This window comes from Ovis aries, chromosome 7, assembly GCF_016772045.2.
Source record: "Ovis aries strain OAR_USU_Benz2616 breed Rambouillet chromosome 7, ARS-UI_Ramb_v3.0, whole genome shotgun sequence".
Lineage (NCBI taxonomy): Eukaryota > Metazoa > Chordata > Mammalia > Artiodactyla > Bovidae > Ovis > Ovis aries.
Genome location: NC_056060.1, coordinates 24082610 through 24105139, shown reverse-complemented (window position 1 = coordinate 24105139; position 22530 = coordinate 24082610). Strand labels below are relative to the sequence as shown.

The following is a 22530-nucleotide window of genomic DNA, read 5'->3' as shown; positions in this document are numbered from 1 at the left end:
AAGTTTACAGCTTAGTCCAAATTCCCAGCCACATTTTACCGTTGCTGTTTCTCCCGCCGTGCAATTTCTTTCAGCTTGAAGGCTGCCTCACAACGTCGCCTTCTCCGATCCCCACGTTCTGCAGCCTCTATCTTCATCTGTTCTCTCTTATAGCTGCGCTGATAGGCTGTTACTAGGCGCCGAAGCCTAGCTGTCAAAGCAGAGCCTGGAGGCCAGAATAGATGGCCTGGCTGTTGGGTCACCTGGGCTGTGGGAAGCAAAGTAGAATAAACAACAAGTACAGGAAAGATAGTAGAGATAATACAGGTATTTCAACCCACCCAAAGGCAAAGCTCTCAGAAATCCCAGTAAAGGAGCGAATTCGGTCAATTTCCCAATTCCACCAACCCATACAAGTTGACTTAGAAATTTACCTTCATCTCCATCTATCACTGAGATCTCCTCATCCATCATCATCAAGGGATCACCCTAGAGAAGGAGATCCACCCCGCAGGATGGAGAGGGGAGGAAAAGGGGGTAAAATTGGCACTCTCAAATCACTTGTGTGTGTGTCCTTTTATGGCATCAAGGTATCAAGATATTTTTTAATGAAAGGAACCCTCACAGAAAACTGAAAGCAATCAACTAAAAGAATAAGGAAGTATAACCTGCAAAGTTAGTTCTTATCAATGTCTTGAAGACAGTGAGACTCAGGAATTAAATAGTCCAATAATATAGTTCATTGTCCAGCTTAGGTCCCACCTCCTCCAAAAAATCATCCCTGACCTCCCCTAGCTGGTGTTACAATCCTTTCCATTAATACTTTATATTCTTGAATGGTACTTTTCATTTTTTATTATAAATTAATCAGTATACTTCATGATTCAGGGAATTGGAAAATACTGTTTAGTAATACAGAAAAGCTAGACTCAAATGAAAATTCCTCACCTCATCATCTTGGTCCTTTGGGGGTCCCTGGAGTGGTTTGTATTCTGGATCTTCACAATCTTTATCAAAGTCAACCCTAAAATTATCCAGAGGTATGAGAAAATGACAAAATTGAGTTCTAAACTGCTTGATTTTAAAATGAAACAGCACATTTCCTTTTTCTTAATAGCTTTTTATTATTTAACCCATTTTCCCCCTCTGTCCCAACTAGTATCTACTTTTATTATTTCATTGGAATGAATGATCTATGCCTGCTTATTTTTACTACTTTACTCTACTGAGCAAAAGGATATTACATGATTTGCAATAAATAAATCTAATTTCCTCTGTGGGTCCTACACTAGGCAAACTGAGGCTGTGATCACTGAAGAAAAATCTTTCAATAATAAGGGACTAGGAAGGTATTCATGAACTAAGTCAAATATTTCACATGCCCCTCAGATCTCCACATGAGAAGTTTTGTTAAACTCACTGGCACCCAAACCAGGGCAATACTGCCCTAGCTGATGGCTCAGTATTAGCATGGCAACTCATCACTGAGGCATGGACTCAGGCAAAGTAAACACCTTTATGTGTCAGCGGACACTGGAAAATGATAGACCAAGGCTAAAGTTTCCTGAGGGTCTATCACACTGGTGGTAGGAGACTGTTGCATGGCTACCATCTTTCAAGAGAAGCAGTTACCCTCTCCGCTACTGTAGCTAAAAGCACTGCACAGAAAACTGAAGAGAAGATCAAATAAGCCATTTGGGAGTAATTTTCCCCCTTAGTTGCGCTGTATGACAATGTATGGTTTCAGGCCAATTTATGGAGACCTTTCTGCTGGTCGCACTGTTTGTTAAGAATTTATCATTTGTGAGTATAACCACCATTAGGAATCCCAACGGATTCAGTCAAGGCTAGAGTTATGTCATCTCTTAGCACAAGCAACAAATATCCTTTGTAATGCAGATACAGCTTTAACAGAACTAAACATCAATGCTTACCCTTCCACTATGTCAGAAAAATTATCTAACACGCGATGCTCTGCTGCGATGGCTTTGTCATCTGGTCGGCCAGCCTTTTCCAGGAAGCATAAGGCTGGGTCTGCCCTCATAGTATTATATTTTTCATAGCCTTGAAGAGAAAGAGCCATAATTAAAGAAAATCAGACTCATTTTGCTTTTACGCTTACTTCATATGCTGCTGGAATAAAAATGTGGGCTACTCTGCTCATAGTGTAAAGTACTCTGAAAATGTTAATTTGGACAGCTGTTGGGTTATATTAAGATATTTAATATTTCCACTCCAATTCAGAGTCATAAAGAGTTTTATCACTAGTTACCAAAAATAGGAATTTAATCAGTGTGTACAGAGAATGGTGACAGATTTACATAGCCATTTAACGGGTAATTTTTTTTTTAAAACGGGTAATTTTTTATCATCATTCTTACTACATAGGTGAGGAAATTTTGAAAGTCCAATAATTTAGAGCTAGGTAATACACTTTCAAATAAAGGATAAGAAATTTGTACCTGCAAACAGGTACTCTGAATGGTGGATGAATGATGAACGTATTTCAGGATATTTGGACTCTTCTAAAGCCTCTGCACCTCACAAGTAAATCTAACACTACAAATGCTCACATTTTTTCTCATCCAATTAAACTTGTCAAAAATGTGAATTAAGTGCCATTACTTTTATTTTATAGAAGTAAACAGAAAAGTATATTAAAAAAGAAATAATCTTCCGATTCATTAAGTCACTAGGCTAGAAGTTAGCACTTACTGCTTTTTATGTGTGGAATTTGTGATTAGGGAAGATTGAAAAGGGAGTCTTCTCCCTTTTTCTACTCTACTTTAAGCCAGTTTTTTCTACTGACCTAAAAAAAAATTTTTTTTTTTAATTTTTCTTTCACTCAAGCATGGCTATTCACACCTACGTAAGAGTGAATGCTGAATATTTAGACAAACAAGATGCTATAGAAACAGAACATTTTCAGCAAGGCACAGGAAAGCTATGCAAAGTAAACATGTTTATTATTAACAAGAGTAGACATGCATCATCTCCCCCGATTGCAAACCTTAACTTAGATACCACTGCATACAGACTGGTAGTAACTGATTAATCACAGAACAGATGGAAGACACCCTACCTTGCGATTTAACTATCCATCTGGTCTTTCCTGACCATCTATTCATAGGAACAGCTCTGCTCTGTATTTCTGAGAACCAGTTTACCATTCAAACGTAATTATTGGTCTTAAGTACTTTGCAAAACATTTCATCTGTGGACAAAACTCTATAACAGGAAAAGAGCAGACTAAGAGCAGACACCTACCATGCTTAAAGACTCCAATGAGCAGGGACTTATCAGCCTCACTGTCCCACCATGTTGTTGGAACCTCCAGCTGATCCACTACTGGGAACCATATGTCAATCTCACTGAAGGTGTAAGAGGCAGAGTCAGCACAGTGATGCAGGAAATAAAAGCAAACAATCTTTGGAAAGATTATTACAAGTATCTTCCTTTCTCTATTAATTTAAATAGTCCTACATCTGCCTATTTCCTTCCACTGGTATCAAGAACAGCTGTCCCCTGGTATCTGTAAGGGATTCGTTCCACCCCAGACACCAAAATCCACTGATGTTCAAGCCCCTAAAATAAGATGGAATCATACAGTAAATTCAGCTGGCCCTTATGGATTTGATCAACTGTGGATCAAAAGGATGCAAAACCCAAGGATACAAAAGGCCAACTGCATAGCACTGAAGACCTGATATACAGATTTTAATTACCACGTATCCCAAGATAGTTAACAGTGAAATAAGTAAACCAATCTATTCTGGAATAAGGCACAGCATAAGGAAAAATAAAGCATAACTTTACCTGGCAATTGCACCCCCTAACACCTTCTCTGCCTGGTCTCCAATAACCTCCTGTCTCAGATAATATAGCATTCGTACCCGCAACAGCACCCTAGAAGGGAGAGAGGAAGAACTGGCTCAGTAATAGTGCAGAAAGCGTGAGGTGGAAAATCCTTTAGTCTGCTAAATTCCATCCTTACTTGTTACACTGATGTTTTAAGTGCTTCTTATAACTCTCATCTTGAAACAGAGTATCAGGGTTATATTTCCGGATCCAATCTGCCTTATGGATATCAAAAGTGCTTTGTGACTTTACTTTTTTCCCCTTGCGTCCACGAGGCACAGGGATAGACAGACCTGGGGAAGGGGATACATCGAAGACTTGGATTGAGAAAAACCCTTGGACCTGAAAAGGATTAGGTAACCTATAGAAAGACAAAAAGCAAAGACTTGATAATCACCTGAATGATTCTGCAATTCTTTTGTCTTGCCATTTTCAGCAGGGCTAATCAAGTCCCAAATGAAGCCTTTGATATTTTCATCCCCACGATAGTGTAAGAGACAGTACACGAGGATGGCCCGGCAAATTGTTTCCACATCTCTTTCAGTCATCCGTCGCTTGAAACGTCCATGAGACAGAATATCTCGCCATCGTCCCCAACTACAAAAAAATGCAATCATATGGATATTTTCCTAGGGACCCCAGTCCCTCAAATTCACACGTCCCAAATGGTGGGAGACAAAATGATCTTGGGAAAACATGGTAACAGAATAAATTTTTTCCCATTATCCCCTCTTTGATCATACCTTCCAATTTAAAAAGCGAACGAGATGTCTATCAGGAAGGAATGTACTACCTCTGAGGAAAGATGGGGTCTTACCCATATACCAGGAGATGCTTTTCCACCCGAAAACAGTCAGTGCGCCCATAGGTATGATGACGGTCATGTCGGCGAGAGCGTGGTCGCTCATCGTCTTCACTTTCCAAATCAGAGAATTCCACTAGGTCATCATCTTTCAGAGTGCTGAAGTGGCGGGTCTGTTTTCGTACTCTAGGTGTGTCAATCACCAAGTTATTCTATGCAGAGAACAGAAGGAGAAGTAACTCTTTTCACAATATAATTGTGGGAAAGGAATTAAAGATAACCAGACTGAAATAGCCTTGCATGTAATATCTGTAGATACTCAAAGATAGATTCTTTTTTGGACATGTAAGATAATCTACAGGGATTCAGGAAGCAAACTTAAGTGATAGTTATCTAAGTACTTTTTAGTGGCCCTCTATATAGAAAGCTTTTACAATGGCCTGTGATATACCATCATAAGCCAAGGTCAGCACTGAAGAATCAGAGCAAGGACTCCAGAAAGTAATGTGTTTCCTGCCATAGTTTTTCTTTGAAGGAAAAGGAAGCTCACCTTGCTATTGAGTAGATCCATGTCCAGGTCAGCCTTTTTGGCCCACTTTTGCCAAAAGTTTGGGTCATCCAGAGAAATATCAGTCCTATTTTCAGAAGCCACAAAGCTTGCCTAATGAGGAACAAAGAAATACTAAAGTTGACTACACCACTTTTTTGAGTAAAGAGAAATCAGTATATTTTAAAACTATATTAAAAAAAAACTATATTTTTTAAAAAATATTAAATTCTAGAGATTCCTGTCTCTCTGTGCTAAAAGCCTCTAGCACCAACAGAACATACCTTGGCAAAGGTAGAACCCTTTCCTTCAGATTCAATGGTGATGGTAGTGGTTCGTCTTAACAAGATCTGGTCAATGTCCTCTTCACAAAACTTGGAGCCCTCATCATCTTCCTCCATTATGGCTGCATACGCTCCTTTCCTTAAGAGATCTTCAATCTCCTTCTTAGAGAACTGTTGGATCTACAAAATCCAACAGAAAGGTGAAAAAAAATCAGAGAATATTATCTAACCACATCATGATATTTTATTATATTTTAAGGAATAATCATTGAGAATCCAAACAAGGGGTCAGGTTCCTATACAAAAAATAGCTTTTGCCTCCCTTCATCACCATGACCTACTACAAATATAGCTAAAAATTAAGAAGACTCACTCCAGTAATGTTGCCATCCCGACCACTCATGGACTGAAGCACAGCTTTATCCAATCCCAACTTGAGGCTAGCCTTATCAAACATCTCCCTCTCGTAAGAATTACGAGTGATGAGACGGTACACCTTCACAGCTTTGCTCTGCCCAATTCGATGACAACGTGCTTGGGCCTGGTTTTAACAAATGGAAGGAAGGGCAAAAATAACAACATTAGAAGGAGTGGGGAGGACAAGCATTCAAAATACTGATTTACATTTATAAAGCAGCCATGAGATCAACTCAACATCAGAAAGTCAATTTCAAGATGAAATTACTGCCTCATCATCCAGACCAGGTGTCAGCAAATCTTGGTCACCTATTTCTAAAGTTTCTGCTGAAACACAGCTCTACCCATTCATTTATATTTGCTTATAGATGTTTTTTGTAGTACAAGAGTAAAGGAGAACCGTTACAACAGAGACTGATTTGCACAGCCTAAAATATTAACTATCTGCCCTATACAGAAAAAGTTTGATGACCTAACTAACTAAACAATTCCAGATTCTTGAAAAGCTAAGACTTTCTAAGAGAACCTGATCCTGTTGCAAAACCTCTCAGGTTAGGTGATTAGTCCCTAAGACAATGATTTCCTCTACCTGCAGGTCATTTTGCGGATTCCAGTCCGAATCAAAGATGATGCAAGTATCAGCAGCTGTGAGATTAATGCCAAGTCCACCAGCCCGGGTGCATAGCAGGAAGACAAATCGGTCCGAGTCAGGCTTGCTAAAACGGTCAATAGCAGCTTGCCGAAGGTTGCCTCTAACTCGCCCATCAATACGCTCATATAAGTACCTGCAAGGGAATCACAGGAAAAAAGTTTAATCAGCTGAGCAGAAAAAGAGAAGAAAAAAGCAGGCTGGGATCATACCAGTACCCTTGTATTGCTAGTTCACCAAAAGTTTTATCAGAAAGTTGAGAGTGAGAGTCTTGAATACTTCTCTTAGCCCAGTCCTGGTCAACTTTATTTAAACCCAGGCCTCCCACTCTTTGCAGCTCTATAAGTACAAAGTAAACAGGCGAGGAATGACTTTTTTCTCACCTTCTCTGGATTAGATAATCCTCTAGGATATCTAGGCAGCGTACCATCTGGGAGAAGATCAGAACCTTATGGCCACCAGCTTTAAGTTTTGGAAGTAGCTTGTCAATAAGAACCAATTTGCCAGCTGAACGAACCATGGCCTGCAAGTGGAAGTCATGAGGTATGATATGGCAAGCTTCTCGAAACTCTGTTAGGATTTTTTCTTCTGCACCTGCCAAAAGAAAATCAGACCTAATGTTGAGATCCAGAGAAACCACTAAGGCTGCAGTTTATTTAACTGAGATAAGGAAGCAAAGAAAAGAAAATAACCTGACTTGATATCAATATGACTTGAAAACAGAATTTCAGCAACTCCCAAACCCTAAAATATCCTCAATTTTGTTAATACAAAATATTCCATATAAGTCAGGCTTAAGAATTATTCCACGTAAGTCAGAGTAAAATATGTAAATATGTGGAAAAGGACTAGAATATTACATGAAAACCACTATTACCACCATACTGCCATCCAAAACAGAAACAGCAACACAGAATATCAGTGGAGACAGAACAGAATTCTTAACAGCAAATCCTTTTTAACTTTGGAGATTATGCAGAGTCAAAGGGTCAGAAAGAACTAGAGGAAGATGTTCCACGTGAGAATGGTTTTAAAAAGAGAAAATTCCCTCTATTTCCAAACTAGGATGGATCAGCCAATCCATGTATTGTTTCTGAGGAACACCATTTAGTAATCAAGGTAACACAGAAATGTAGGTGTTTCAGGAGTTCTCTCACCATTGATGAGATATGGGTGGTTGCAGCATTTCCGCAACTCCATCATTGTGTTGAGTAGATTCGGCATGTTAGTATGACCTGCCCCTTTGGAAAGAAAGGAGAAGTTTTTCTCCAAAATAGCCCGGTAGTATTTTTTCTGAATGTTGGTTAGCTCTACTTCAATAATGGTCTCCTGTTTGGGTGCCAGGTTCTTTTCAACATCTTCTTTGAGTCTTCTCAGCATCATTGGTTTGAGAATGGCCTGTAGCTTTTGAACCTGTAACCAACAGAGGAAAAAATAATAACATGAGGACAAACCTTCTCACATTAGATGGAAACATGGATATCAATGACAGTAGATATCTTCCCTAGTACAAATTTTTTTATTCTGCATTAGTATCACATCAGACAACTTCCTACCTGTTCTTCTGTTTTGAGATCCCCAAAGTCTTTGAGGAATTCTGATTCTGATGGAAACTGTGACGGTTCCAAGAAATGAAGCAAGCTAAACAGTTCCTCCACAGTATTTTGCAATGGTGTTCCAGTGAGCAGCACTTTGTGCTCCTAGAAATGGAGAACACAGAAGAAAGATAAAACTCAGAAAGACTTCTGAAGTTTTCCATCAAGTATATAACTTTAGTTTCCATTTCTTTAACTGTAAAATTATGGAAATGGACCAGATTACTCTTACTTGCTGCCTCTTTTGATAAACACAAAATACTCAAGAATATTCTTGATATTATTTAACATATTAATTTAATATCATAAGGCAATAAAGAAATATTTAGAACATGTTTTTTCCAATTAAATATGCCTCTCCACACTCAAGTCCCCACAGATATCCATTAATATGTCTCCCTCTAAGAAATGTACCTGTGTAGGATTAAATATGGCCATTGATTTTTGGTAGTTCCTCCTATCAAGATTCACCACTTGAACATGGTCGTGCTTTATAACTTGCTCTGACAATGAGAATGTAGCAGAAGTGGGTACCATGTGCGTTTCAGAGCCTCAAAGGCCTTGCCTTCCACCTTTACCCTCTTGGAACACTGCTCTGACTCTACCAGGTACAGAAGCAAAGTCTGGCCCACAGAGGGGTGACAGACCACATGGAAGATGGCCTAGCCAACAACCAGTACCAACTGTCAGCTGCAGCTGTATCACTGACTCCTGGCAAGGCCACTGAAAGAATGAGATCACTCAGCCCAGCCCAAGTTGCTAAGCTAGAGAGTCATGAAAAACACAGTTGTTTTAAGTCACTAGGTTTTTGGATATTTTGCTATGCAGAAATAGGTAACTAATTTAACATCTCACCTCTTCACCCAGTTGAGAACCACTAACCCACAATCATCTTCTAACTCTAAAATTTATATGAATTTTATGACTTTCAGGCTACCATTCCCACAGGCCACACCCCCACTCAATACCAAGATTCTGATTCTTCTCTATAAAATTAATTCATATGGAATTAAGATTACTTAATTCTAGGTGTTTCTGGCCACAAGTCAGTGGGAGGAACTCACCAGGTCCATGTGCTTGAGACTATCAAGCAGTTTGCAATTACGGTTCTTTAGTCGATGGGCCTCATCAATGATGACACACCGCCATTCAATCTCACGAAGCTCAGGACAGTCTGACAAAATCATCTCAAAAGTGGTGATCAAGGCATCAAACTTGTATGCACCTGGGATGAGGCGCCCCTAAGCATGAAGGCAACAAAGTCAGAAAAGGCCTAAAATGTACTTAAATAAGAAGCTCTTCTGGACTACATATTCTGCATATTATATTTAGGCAGGCCTCATAGAAAACACAAATTGCACCACCACCCACCTCTGCCACTGTTCATATTCCTGATAAACAGTGTCAAATCACTGAATCACTGCCTCCTCAACACACTCAGCTTCTTGGGAAAATCACAGACCTTACTGAAAGAAGCTGGACATTCTTGACTTTGCTGCATGCCTACCTCATGTATTTCAGCCCTATATCTTCTGTTGGTAAACACTAAAATCCACAAATGTTGAGCACTGCTGAAACACACAAGATAAAACTAAAAGTGAAACAGCTAATGTAGTATGTGGTAATATTGGTTACTACCTAAAAATGGACAAAAGAATCCAATTATCTTAACAAAATTAAGAGCCACAAAATGACTTGAATAAACTTGGGTTTCGTAGAAATAAAAATGGGAAACTAATGGTAGGAAAAAAACTCAAAATTCAATGTTAAGAAACCCTTTCCAAACTTATACAGAAAAAAGAAATAATCTTGATGAAAACTTCAGTAGACTTAAAAAAAAAAAGGAAGAAATGTCTTATGTTCACCATTTTATGAATCAAGGAATTAAAAGTAGCTAAATGAATTTCATTCTGGAAAATTATTTTTTGATGAAAACTAATCAATCCTGGTAAAACTATTTAAAACGTATATATTCATAAATAAAGTCAGAATTTCCACTGGATCAAAATGTTCACTGGATCAAAATAGCAAAGTTGGAAAAGTGTCCTGCATAAAGTAGACAACAATACCTTACATCACAGAGAGTCTCAATAAAAGTCTTTGACTCATATAAAAGCTTCTAAAATACCAGGTACTTTGACCTACTCTCTAAGCCATAGTATTTGCATTATAGGAAACTCACCCGTGAGTCTTTGCAGTACATTTCATATTGCTGTATCATCTGCCGGCTGGCCAGGCTGCCATGGTACACAATAGTGTTCATCTCTGTCCATGTGTTGAATTCCCGCTCCCAGTTAGTAATTGTGGACAGTGGGGCAATGACTAGGAAAGGGCCATGGATGCCCACATTATATACTTCCTGCAAGAAGGCAATGGACTGAATGGTTTTGCCCAATCCCATCTCATCAGCCAGAATGCAGTTCTGCCTGCCAATTCATCACAAAAAAAAAAAAAAGAAAAGCATGTCAAAAGAGACCATCTTGTAAAAAGTACATAAAATGAACCTGTTTCTACAGAAAATAAATAAAAATAATCCCAGACTAAGCCTGTATCTTGTGGTCCTACTCTTCCTTACCTGTTATACCAATTAAAGAGCAGCCAGTTGACCCCTTCCAACTGATATTCCCGTAACTGGTTTCTGTTTTTATACTCATGTGACAACTCCAACTTCTTCCAGGCACTTGCCTGTGGACGATTCTAAAAAGTAAGGAATTTGAATAAATGGGGTGGAGGTACTAACGAAATTAGGTAAATTTACTGCTGCTAAGTCGCTTCAGTCGTGTCTGACTCTGTGCGACCCCACAGACAGCAGCCCACCAGGCTCCCCTATCCCTGGGATTCTCCAGGCAAGAACACTGGAGTGGGTTGCCATTTCCTTCTCCAATGCATGAAAGTGAAAAGTGAAAGTGAAGTCACTCAGTCATGTCTGACCCTAAGTGATCCCATGGACTATAGCCCACCAGGCTCCTCCATCCATGGGACTTTCCAGGCAAGAGTACTGGAGTGGTGTGCCAGGTAAACTTACTAGGTAGTTCTAATAGGTGAAGTCAATTCAAAGACATTATTGCTTGGACTAGACATGTTAAATATATTCAAATTCATGACTTCACAATGACATATTCACAACAAAAAAAAGAGAGAAAACCCACTGAGCCACCAAGGAAGTCCAAGAATACTGGAGTGGGTAGCCCATCCCTTTTCCAGTGGATCTTCCCAACCCAGGAATCAAACTCGGGTCTCCTGAATTGCAGGCTGATTCTTTACCAACTGAGCTATCAGGAAAGCCCAAACTCTATATGAGGAAAATTAAATCATTCCCTATATGGACTTTACACTCTAAATGCAGATGTACTTACCACCCTTTTGAGTTCTGGGTGCCTTGACTGGATGCGTTTAAATTCTCGAATCTTGCCCTCATCAACATCCTCTTTGAGCTCCCACGTACTATCCTCGTAGGGTAGAGAGCACCATTTCACCAGGTAGTAAATTACAGGCTAGGGGAGAAGAAGTCAGAGCTTTAGTGAAATGATGCCGTGTTCTCTGCTGTGATTTGAAGATTAAGAATTTAACTAAGTGTCAATACCTAAAAAGGTGCCCAAAATATCAGACTGAAAACACCAGCCATAGGCTCACCTGCAGATGCACTGTACTATTTGTGCCTTTGACCATGCTTCCAGACAACTTATCAGAATCTAAAAGAGAAATTTCTACCCAGCACTATCTAGAACACTAATCACTGAAACATTAGGCTCACCAACCAAGCAGATAAAAAAAAAAAAAAATTCTATATTGTGTTGAATTAGATTGAAATTAGAAGATATGGTAGCCCCATTCCATACTATCCTCCTGGCACCCAATATAGTAACAGTGAAAGCAAGGCTGCTTTTAGAAGTGAGAAACAGGTTAAATCCATAGGAACAAAGCAGGGCTGAAATTACTGGGCTTCTGAGTTCCTGGAGCTCTGAATGCAGGTGCTATTTCAAAGAGCAGTCACATGAAAAAAACAGCAGTCATATGGTGGGAAAAGGAGACCAGGCCTGGGTGTTCACTGGAAGGACTGATGCTGAGGCTGAAACTCCAATACTTTGGCCACCTCATTAGAAGAGTTGACTCATTGGAAAAGACCCTGATGCTGGGAGGGATTGGGGGCAGGAGGAGAAGGGGACGACAGAGGATGAGATGGCTGGATGGCATCACCGACCTGATGCCCATGAGTTTGGGTGAACTCCAGGAGTTGGTGATGGACAGGGAGGCCTGGCATGCTGCGATTCATGGCATCGCAAAGAGCTGGGACATGACTGAGCGACTGAACTGAACTGAGTATAATCATCAAGAAAGCTCTAATAATCTACTGATAAAATACTCCTTAAAATAGCCAGCAAGAAGTGTGAAGATCCAAGTGTTTAAGAGAGACAGATCATGGAAAAACTAGAATCTATGTAATTTCTCTTTTACTTTTTTCTTTATTGTAGTAACTCGGGTCACTTCCTATATAAAGACATTTGTCCAGGTCACACATTTCCAGCATCATATCTAATTTTCCAAGGACTTTAATTAATACTTATTATAATACTTATTTCCACTACTGTGTAATGTAATAAGGATGCCTAATTAAGCTCATTTTGGGACAGGGGAAATGGGCAAAGTTTTTATCCAATATTAGAAGTGTAAATTAGGGTACTAAAACACTTTCATCTGTCATGCCAGGTCTAATAACATTCCAGAGGGGCCTAGTCAAAATCTAATTACTTTTGGAAGATGAAAGTACAAGTATAGTGATAGAGAGCATAACATTTTTAAGGCTAGGAAGGCTGAGAACCTGAAAGTGATGAGAATAATATAACAATGGCTAACCTGTCCTGACTAATAACTGGTCCATTCCACTCTCACCTCCCACAAATAAACAATAAGCAATAATTCCTACCCCTAATCGCAAAAGAAGAAATATGTGATTTCTGAGGTATTCTTGTTAGGATTCAAAGACACTGCGTTCTAATGACTTTGGATAGCTAAGGTTCTATCTGAGTGACCTTGAAAGCTTATAAAACAAACTTGGGCTTTAACAGATGGAAGACTTTGACTCTTAGGTTCTATAAGGTTCTACAAGGATGACATATGGGAGCAAGTCACTTTGTGAGTAAACCCAGTCTGCCATCTAGCACTGATGTCTTAACAAGGCTCTGCTATTCCCTCCTAGTCACTATGTAAGCAGGAACTGTTTGAGTGATAAAATTTTGATGAAATGTGACCCTGTGATGTTAAACTAACAACTCAAGACTAGAAGTGAAAAGAGTTCTAACAAAGTGCTGCTTCATGGTCCAAGTAAATCTGAATAAAAGAGATCAATGTTGAATTCACTCGTGGCTTAGATCTACATAACTCTTGGTTGGAAAATGAAAAAAAGTGATTAATGAAAGAAAACATGTCACCAAACGTTTCAACATATGTAAAATCTGCTACCCAATCTAAGGAAGCTTTAGTTCTGGGGTCCCTAAACCAAGCTATGCATGAGAACCCCTCGAAGAACCAACTTAAAAATACAGATCTCTTGGTCCTCCCTTAGATGTACTAAATCTGCACTTGTGGGAGCAAGACCCCACAGTCTGTTTAAAAGTTCTGACTCAAATGTAGTATATGTTTTAGTGACAAATGGAAATGCATTTACCTGATGTTGTGCATGTGTGTGCAGTCGCTTCAGTCGTGTCTGACTCTTTGTGACCTTATCGACTGGAGCCCGCCAGGATCCTCTGTCCACTGGATTTCCCAGGCAAGAATACTGGAGTGGATTGCCATTTCCTCCTCCAGGGGATCTTCCAGACCCAGGGATAGAACCCGTGTCTCCTGTGGCTTCTGCACCGCAGGCAGATTCTTTACCACTGAGCCACTGGGGAAGCCCCAGTTCAGGAAATAAATAATTCTCAACAACTTAAAGAGAAAGCTATGAGTCTATGCAAGTATTTTTATATTCATGTTTGGAAATTGACAAAGTATTCCTTTCTCTATCCCCACCTCTCACCCTCAAGTGAATGTCAAGGGTCTCTTATATAAAACCTGAGAGAAAATGAGATCAAGGTGAATGAGTCCTTGCAAATACACCTTCCAGATATCTGACTTCAAGAGAATCTTTCTCTTTAGCCTCTCTCTGTACTCCTGTACCTTCCTAATATCATTCTGAAGTCCTCTCAGAAAAAATTCAAAAGTACCTTTTCATTCCAAGAATTTTTCAGCCAAATCTGAAAAATACAGGATGGGCAAGCAGACAGGCAGAAATCTTTAAGGCCTTTCATGTTCCTCCACGTCCCAACTCACCTCCCCATTGTCCTTGTCAATACTGTGAGACTCATCCAATATCCTATCCACCTCTACATAGTCTGGATTGAAGGGCTCTTCATCCTAGAGGAATTATGAAGCCAAACAATAAAACCAAAAAGATCATTGTCTAGGAAATTCACCCTTCCACCCAACCTTTAGTGGATATCCTTACTTCAAGATTTATTAAGAAAAAAGAAGGGAGTTCCCCATTTTCACCCTATCAAATCCTACACACTTACCTGTGTTTGTACCTATCTTCTCATGTTACCAGATCAAGTGTGACTACTCCTAACAGTGGCTACTCTCTCCATATATGCTTTGGATTTCATTCCTTCCTGCCTTCTTAGGAATCCCTCTCTAGTGCAACATTCCCAAAATATACACACATGTTCTACTAGTTCACATCTTAAAAAGACCTCTCTGACTCTACATCCCCCCACAACTATTCTTCCGTTCTGCTTCATACGTAAACTTTCCCAAGTTTTAAATACACAGTACCTCCATTTTATCACTTCTCTATTTGTCCACCCATTCTACTCTTCTACTTCCATCACATAATGAAACCACTCATCAAGGTCATTCATGATCTCCAAATTGCCAAATACAATGGAAACATTTCTGTACTCACCTTAATTTATAGCTACAAAGGATTCAACAATTCATCTTTCTCCCGAAAGCACTCTCTAGGCTTTTTTGAGACACCATATTCACTTTTGTAGCCTTATTTTGGATTCACTTTTTGTTTTGGTCAATTCTCAGTCACCTTCACTGGCTCTTTTTCTCCTAAGTCACTGGTATCTAACTTTGGGTGATAGGCCAAGATAAATAACCCAAGGCTCCAGAGAGAAATCTCAAAGAAACCTTAGGGGAAAAAAATTCTTCTTTCTTACAGCACTTTCCCATTGATTTTTGTGGCCTATCTTTTCTCTAATATTTTTCCTATCACTCTGGCATAGTCATTAAGGCTTTAATAACTATGTATATGCTGATACATTCCAAATTTTAATTGTAGCCTAAAAAATCCAGTTTTGTATATCTATCTCCTTGCTAGCCATGTTATGGAATTTTAAACTTAACATGGTCTAAACTAAAATCTTGATTTTCCCCAAACCAGTTGCTTCCAAGATCTTCCATTCTTTAATACCTGTCTATGTAAGCCATTATACCAATTGCCGTCAATTCTACTTTAAAGTAAACTCAAATTTATCCCTTCTCTCCAACAACTGAAAGCACTCTGCTATAAAGGCATGGTAATTTCTCATCTAGAAAACTTCAATGGCCTCCTTATGGCCCATCCTACTTTCATGCTTACTCTTCTCCCATCCATTCTCCAAAGTCTAGATGATCTTTTAAAGGTGAAAACTGGTTTATGTCTTTGGCCTGTTTTAAATAGTCCAATGGTTTCCCCTTTTGCACTTAGAATAAAAACAAAACTAAAAGGTCTGTGAGCACCTGCTTCTATCATATATAAATACCACTGTGCTTTCAGTTCCTCATCCTGTCTCGGGGTCTTCATATACTGCTACTTTCCATGCCAGGGGTACTATTTACAGGTGTTTATGGCCTTGCTAACTTCTATTCATAATTCAATTCTCAGTGACGCCTTCCCGGATTATCCAAAGCAGGCATTTTTTAATATCTTCCTATGCTTCTTCTTTGCTGGTACTTATCACAATTTGAATTATTTTAAAATCTCTCTCTCCCTCCCCATTAGACAGTGAGCTATATGAGAACACAGACCATGCGTGATCTGTTAACCCCAGTGACTAGCACATAAAATAATGAATAAATGAGTGATTGATTTGGCTAAATGACCTACCTATAAAGGCAAATCTGACTGGCACACAAGTCAGTTAGCAGAGCTTGGCTCAATGGCCACAAATTATATATATAGTATCAGCTGAAATGGGATTACAGTTTCACTGTACATTTCACAAATTAGGCTTTAAAAGAACATAGGCCAAAAACAATAACAACAACAACAACAACAACAAAAACCTCCACAACCCAATCATTATTTTATTTTCATATAAAAAGAAATTATAAAACCCACATGGTCCTACTTGCTCTCTCCAAGTGATGTGGAAAATAACTCACTTATTGATAAATCTGGTGATATAAAGTTAGCTTCATCAGATGTATTTGGCCACAACTGGCCTTTTTTTGCTGAAGCTATACATTATTCCTTCTTTCAGTCTTCTTATTAGACCTCTTCCTCTTTAGGTCTTAAGAAATTTTGAAAAAGAATTCTTTTTCTCAAGGCACTTAGTATTATATATTAAATACAGATTTTAAAAATCCCATTTTGGAAAAGATATATGTACAAAAAGTTTTCAAAGAAAAATGGAGTGTTAAAATACAGCTCAAGAGATTCTCACAGATGCTCCAGTACTTAACTAGTAGTAACACCGAATGTAATTAAAGTTCCTTTATCACTATTTCTAGTTATACTGGATTAGAAATTTGAGAAAATAAATGCTCCCTCTTAATGACATGGTTGCTTATGTCTACAGATACCATCAGTTGCTAAAGACTGACAATAGAGGGAGAAGAATCCCTGAAGTGGACCAGATAGTTAATCATCTGTTTTGAAAATACTTCATGACTATCAAACAACTCAATTTCAAAACATTCTATAACTTATAAAAAGACCATATTTAGACCTGGTAAAACAAAGCATAGGGCAATTAAGTAAGGAGAGTCCAAAGATCGAAATGAAACTTATATACCCATATATATATAAAGCAACTAAACTATAAGTCTTTTGACCAATCAGTCAGGGATAACCTCGGAAATTTATGCTTTTATGAAATAAATGATAAGCAATACCTATCCCTAATTACCTCATGGAAGAAGTGTCTCATCTGAGCCATTTTGGTTTTGAAGCGCTTTAGTTTTTGATGGATCCTCTTATCCTTCTCCAGCTGGGAGATGGTAGCCCATTCACAGTGCAGATAGGAGCTAAAGGAGATGGAAATCGTCAGCCATGGTATGAGAAAGTGGAACTGGTAAGCTAGTGTCTGAGATGAGGATATTAGCCAAAAGCAGACCTCAGAGTATGTTGCTTCAATGGGGAGACAGTCTTTAAGATCAGTGCCTCTTAAACTTGATTTTGTACACCAACCACTTAGTTTAGGGTTGGCTTGAAAGTTCACATTTCTTTTTTTTTAATATAAATTTATCTATTTTAATTGGAGGCTAATTACAATATTCTATTGGTTCTGCCATACATCAACATGAATCCGCCATGGGTGTACACGTGTTCCCCATCCTGAACCCCCCTCACACCTCCCAAAAGCTCACATTTCTAGCAGGCACCCAAATGATGCTAATTCTGCTGGTTGATGGATCACACTGAGTAGCAAGGTCTTAATGTCAGGAATTTTATCAGGAACCACCCTTACCCCACTTTTCTGTAGGCAAACATTAATCAGTCAATTTCTGAGCTTCTCTCTGAACAGACATTTTCCTCACTGGAAACAATTTGGGTGAGGAAAACTATTTTTTAAAAAAAGGGACACATTCCCAACCAGGACAGACTATACAGGAGAACTTATTACAACCCCGCGGAATTTGGGGTGAAAAGCTTTTTGCACAGATCACGTACTAGTTCTTGTACTTGACAAAGAATTCTTCTGCTTCAGTATACTGTCCAGAAGGAAGCTGGGAAGAAAAAAATTACAGTTATTAACAACTTATTTATCAAAGAGACTCCTTAATTTTAATACACGTGGCAGACTTCCATACCAAGAATAAAATATGTATCATCCAGGATATATCACTGACTAAAGGATTAAAGAACCTAATCTGGCATTTCAATGCTAGAAGCCTGATACCTGGAGAAAATAAGCCCTTTCTGGATTTAAGCAGGTAAGTGAAAGAAGGGGCAATAAGACAGTTCTTACTTTCCACCTAACTTTTCTCTGCTATCTCTTGTAACTACATTATAGTGATATAGACTGACATCCAAAGGTGCTCATTACATAAAGTCTGTAATTGTAGCATTATGGGCTAACATGGAAAATAGGCCTCACCTCCTTCTTCACAATCCGCATAGAAAGCACTTTGTCTACAATGGCAGCATCTTCTTCACTGGGATTTTCCTGCAGGAAAAGATGCAGTCAGTCAAACAAAGAGATTGTGAGCAGCAAGACACACATCTCAAATTGCTTAGTTCTCAGCTTACCACAAAGAACTGCATGGAAGGCAAAGTCTCGCCATCTGGTTCCTGCACTGGCTCAGGAAGGATAGGCTCAGTTTTGATTGGACCAGTTACATCCACTTCTTCTTCTTCTTCATCGTCTGTGATCTTTATATCCAGATCCTCTGTATATTTTTTCCGCTTAACTTGGCGGTTCGAGCGTCTCTTCTACAGGGGCAAAAACAGTCAAAATAACTGCTTAGGTCTCTCAAACAGAAAACCTTTAAAACTATTTGACTATAGTCATGTACTTAGATTTGACTCCAAATTCCCTAGGAAAAATCAAACCAAAAGATGGTAAGGAGCTTATTTATCAAATTGTATGATATTAAACCATGTAACTTATTCCATGTACTGAGTAAATATTAATTTCCTGAATTCCTTCATTATAGTATCAGAATTCATCTGAAAGTAACCTGGGTACTATTGGCAAGAGGCTCTGAAAAACTAAAATAGAACTCTTTAAACTCTCTACCTGCAGGGTGCAATGAACTTCACACCAGGAGCAACCTTGGAGTCCACTGGTACAAAAACATTGTTTCTAACTGTTTGTCTGTTTTAGTTCTAAAGTTTTGTTTGTTTAATAAATAGGATCATACAGCACATACTGTTCTGCTGCTTACTTGTTAACATTTTTCTTGGAGATGTTTTCCATATCAATGAATTTCAGATCTACCTCATTCTTTCAAGTGGTTGAGCAAAATTTAATTAAATAATCTCAGTAATAGGTACAGCTCATGATAAAAATTAGGAAGGATGGAGAGAAAAAATTATTTTTCAGTAATGATTATAACCCCTGGAAAATCCAAAATCAAATGAGTCATTAGAAGCAGAACTACTAAAATTGATTTCTAAATTCAATTTTAGTAGTTAGTAGTACAATTTAGTACAATCAATTGTACTAAAATTGATTTGATAAATTTGCTTGGCATAAAGTTAATTTTAAAAAATCAATGGCATTCTTACATAGACTAAGCCAGAAAATACAATAAAAGAAAAGTCTGTTTATGAAAAAAGATCATCTTTAGTATTAAATTTAGTAAGAAATAATGAAATATTTATAACCTCCCCAATCACAAAAGTTTGAAAAACAAATTTAACAAAACTTTTAAATTAGATAAGCTGATTCTAAAATTCAACAGAGAACTAAACATCTAAGTATAACCATAAAAATATGAAAAGGTATACTTGGCCTTATCCGATGTTAAAGCCAATATAAAGCTATAAGGATTAACACAGCTTGGTACCTCTCCAGGAGGAGATAAACAGATCAATGAAATAGTGTCCAAATATAGATTAAAATACTTAGGTGGATTTAGAACATGATAAAAATAGTATTTTTAATCAGTGAGGAAAAAGTGGATTATTCTATAAATGAGATTGAAAACAAACCACTAGCCAAACAAAACAAATTTGTTTCTTATATCCTCTAGATATAAGAAACAAATTTATAAAAAGACTGAATAATTTCAAAGTTTAAAAAAAGACAAAATTTCTGAATTTCTTTCTTTAAATAATCCTGGAGTAGGAAAGGTGTTTCTGATAAAGTGACTAATCAATTTGATCTTATAACTAAGAAAAAAAATCAATACAATAGAAATATGAGCAAATAACATCAATAGACAATTTTTGTAGGAAAAAACATGAATGGCTTTCAATGTAAAATGATGCTCACATTCACAATAAAATTGTTACAACTTTTTTTTTTTTTTTTTGCATCTAACCAAGAGGCAAAAATCTGAGAGTTTGATTGAATATTTGAAATAGGAACTCATACATTGCTGGTGAGAGTACACACTGGCATGAAGAAAATTTCCATATAACAAAATTTGACAATATCCATTGACCCAACAATCCCACTTCAAAGATATTATCCTACAGATAAATTTGTACATGTATACAAATCTCTGCGGGCTTCTCTGGTGGCTTAGTGGTTAAAGAACCTGCCTGCCAATGCAGGAGATGTGGGTTCAATCCCTGAGTTAGGAAGGTTCCCTGGAGAAGGAAACGGCAACCCACTCCCGTATTTTTGCCTGGGAAATTCATGGACAGAGGAGCCTGGCAGTCCATGGGGCCGCAAAAGTCAAACACAACTTAGCAACTAAACAACAACAACAAAGAACAGCAAATCTCTGTCAGCATTATCTGTGGTAGTAAAAGACCAGAGAAAACCTAAATGCCCACCAACAGGGGCTGGATTGGACAAATTATGCTACAGTCAAAAAATGTAACACTACAGAACTATATAAAAAGAATGGGGTAGACGGACAAGAATGAACAGTGGATGTGGAGCTGGAACTCTCACTGCTGGTCCATGTGTAAAATGACAATCACTTCAGAAGGCAGCAGATTCTTACAAGGTTAGAAAGTCAAATGTTTAACTACCCCACAGTCTATCAACTCCTGGCTATTTAGCTATGAGAAATGAAAACCTATGTCCACAAAGCATGTGTACTAAGACTGTCCACTGCATCCTTACTCAAAACAGCTCCAGACTGAAGAAACCAAATGTCTAATAGAATGAATAAACACTGTGGTATATTCCTGAAGTAAAATGTTTCTCAAGAAAAAAAAAGGAATGAACTTCTGATACATCACCATGAATAATTCTGAACACCACTATGCTGAAAAAAGTGAGACCCAAGAGTATATACTATGTGATTCCAATTACATGAAGTTTAAGAACAGGCTAAGTTTAATCTATGGTTAACAGAAATGAGCACAATTGTTTGCTTATGGGGAGATGGTGGGGAGAGGATGGTGAACTGACAGAAAAGAGGGTACCAGGGAACCTTCTGGGATGATGGAACATGGGGCTTCATTAAATAATTTCTCTACTTTGGTGTATATTTCAAATTTTTCATAATAAAAAAGAGTGTGAGGAAGAATGGGTTAGATTTATCTTTTCTAATAAAGAACTATATTCAAGATATACTGTTAGAGAAAAAAGCACAGTACAGAAGAATAGGTATGGAATATTAACATTGAGTGGAAGTGAATTATGAGGCCTCCACTGCCAAGACTGGTATTTGAGGAAACATAATTAGGTCAATTAATTGTGTTTCCTCAAGTTCTGACATGAAAATCCTAGCCCCCTAGTACCTCAGAATGTGACTGTCTGGAGACAGGGCCTTAAAGAGGTGATTAAGTTGGGGTGGGCACTACTGGATCAGGGCCCTTAAGAGGAGGGAATCTGGCCACACGCAGAGACAACAGGGACACACGCACTGAGCAAAGATCATGCGGGGGCACAGTGAGGAGGCGGCCTCTGCAAGCCACGGAGAGAGGCCTCGGAGGTAACCAGACCTCCTGATCTTGCACTTCTAGCCTTCAGACCTGTAAGAAAATAAATTTCTGTTGTTTAAACTATCTAGTCCGTGGTATTTTGTTATGGTAACCCTAGCAAATTAATATACCACTTTTTAAATTTTATTAATTCTTGCATTTCTTGTATTACAAAGATTTGCCTGTAGTTTGTGTTTTAATTTTATTTTTAATTGGAGGATAATTACTTTACAATGCTGTGATAGTTTCTGCCATACTCACTTGGTGTTTTGATTATATAACACTTTATTTAACTCTGTTTATTTAACAAACATATATAACTCTTACTGTGCTCTCTTACCTAAACACTCTTCTATGTGGTTTGCAAACATTTACATTTAATCCTAACAACTCTACTTAGTAGATATTACTATCTGTACTTTAGAGATGAAGAAATTGAGACACCACAAGGTCAAGTAAACTTGCCTTAAGTGACAATATTAGTAAATACTAGAGTTAACATGAGAACCCAAGAAATGGTCTTGGTCTTAAACACTATGCTATTTAGAGCATTTTTCGTTGTTGCTACATATACATAGTTTTTATATGGTAAATATATCAA

The 22530-nt window shown here is 38.1% G+C and overlaps 1 protein-coding gene and 1 non-coding gene across 28 annotated transcripts in view; both read right to left on the bottom strand.

Annotated features, from left to right (window-relative positions):
- CHD8 (chromodomain helicase DNA binding protein 8) overlaps positions 1 to 22530 on the bottom strand; it is a 56675-nt gene that overhangs the window by 8773 nt on the left and 25372 nt on the right. For 14 of the 27 annotated variants that reach the window (XM_060418981.1, XM_060418987.1, XM_060418991.1 and 11 more), the window contains 25 exons: positions 18630 to 18812; positions 18478 to 18546; positions 18051 to 18106; positions 17287 to 17404; positions 14441 to 14524; positions 11488 to 11625; positions 10707 to 10828; positions 10314 to 10557; positions 9196 to 9372; positions 8093 to 8236; positions 7694 to 7949; positions 6920 to 7130; positions 6477 to 6672; positions 5844 to 6011; positions 5471 to 5650; positions 5190 to 5300; positions 4655 to 4851; positions 4235 to 4434; positions 3974 to 4130; positions 3796 to 3885; positions 3247 to 3350; positions 1914 to 2043; positions 928 to 1003; positions 414 to 468; positions 40 to 247 (listed from right to left, as the gene is read on the bottom strand). In XM_060418981.1, coding sequence (XP_060274964.1) covers positions 40 to 247; positions 414 to 468; positions 928 to 1003; positions 1914 to 2043; positions 3247 to 3350; positions 3796 to 3885; positions 3974 to 4130; positions 4235 to 4434; positions 4655 to 4851; positions 5190 to 5300; positions 5471 to 5650; positions 5844 to 6011; positions 6477 to 6672; positions 6920 to 7130; positions 7694 to 7949; positions 8093 to 8236; positions 9196 to 9372; positions 10314 to 10557; positions 10707 to 10828; positions 11488 to 11625; positions 14441 to 14524; positions 17287 to 17404; positions 18051 to 18106; positions 18478 to 18546; positions 18630 to 18812 — 3674 coding nt within the window. Of the gene's footprint in view, positions 1 to 39; positions 248 to 413; positions 469 to 927; positions 1004 to 1913; positions 2044 to 3246; positions 3351 to 3795; positions 3886 to 3973; positions 4155 to 4234; positions 4435 to 4654; positions 4852 to 5189; positions 5301 to 5470; positions 5651 to 5843; positions 6012 to 6476; positions 6673 to 6919; positions 7131 to 7693; positions 7950 to 8092; positions 8237 to 9195; positions 9373 to 10313; positions 10558 to 10706; positions 10829 to 11487; positions 11626 to 14440; positions 14525 to 17286; positions 17405 to 18050; positions 18107 to 18477; positions 18547 to 18629; positions 18813 to 22530 lie in introns of all 27 variants that reach the window. The other 13 variants (XM_042252158.2, XM_060418984.1, XM_042252161.2 and 10 more) reach the window with 1 other exon arrangement.
- On the bottom strand, positions 1360 to 1469 carry LOC114115082 (small nucleolar RNA U6-53/MBII-28). Its single transcript, XR_003589580.1, has one exon. It is a non-coding gene; the product is annotated as a small nucleolar RNA U6-53/MBII-28 (small nucleolar RNA).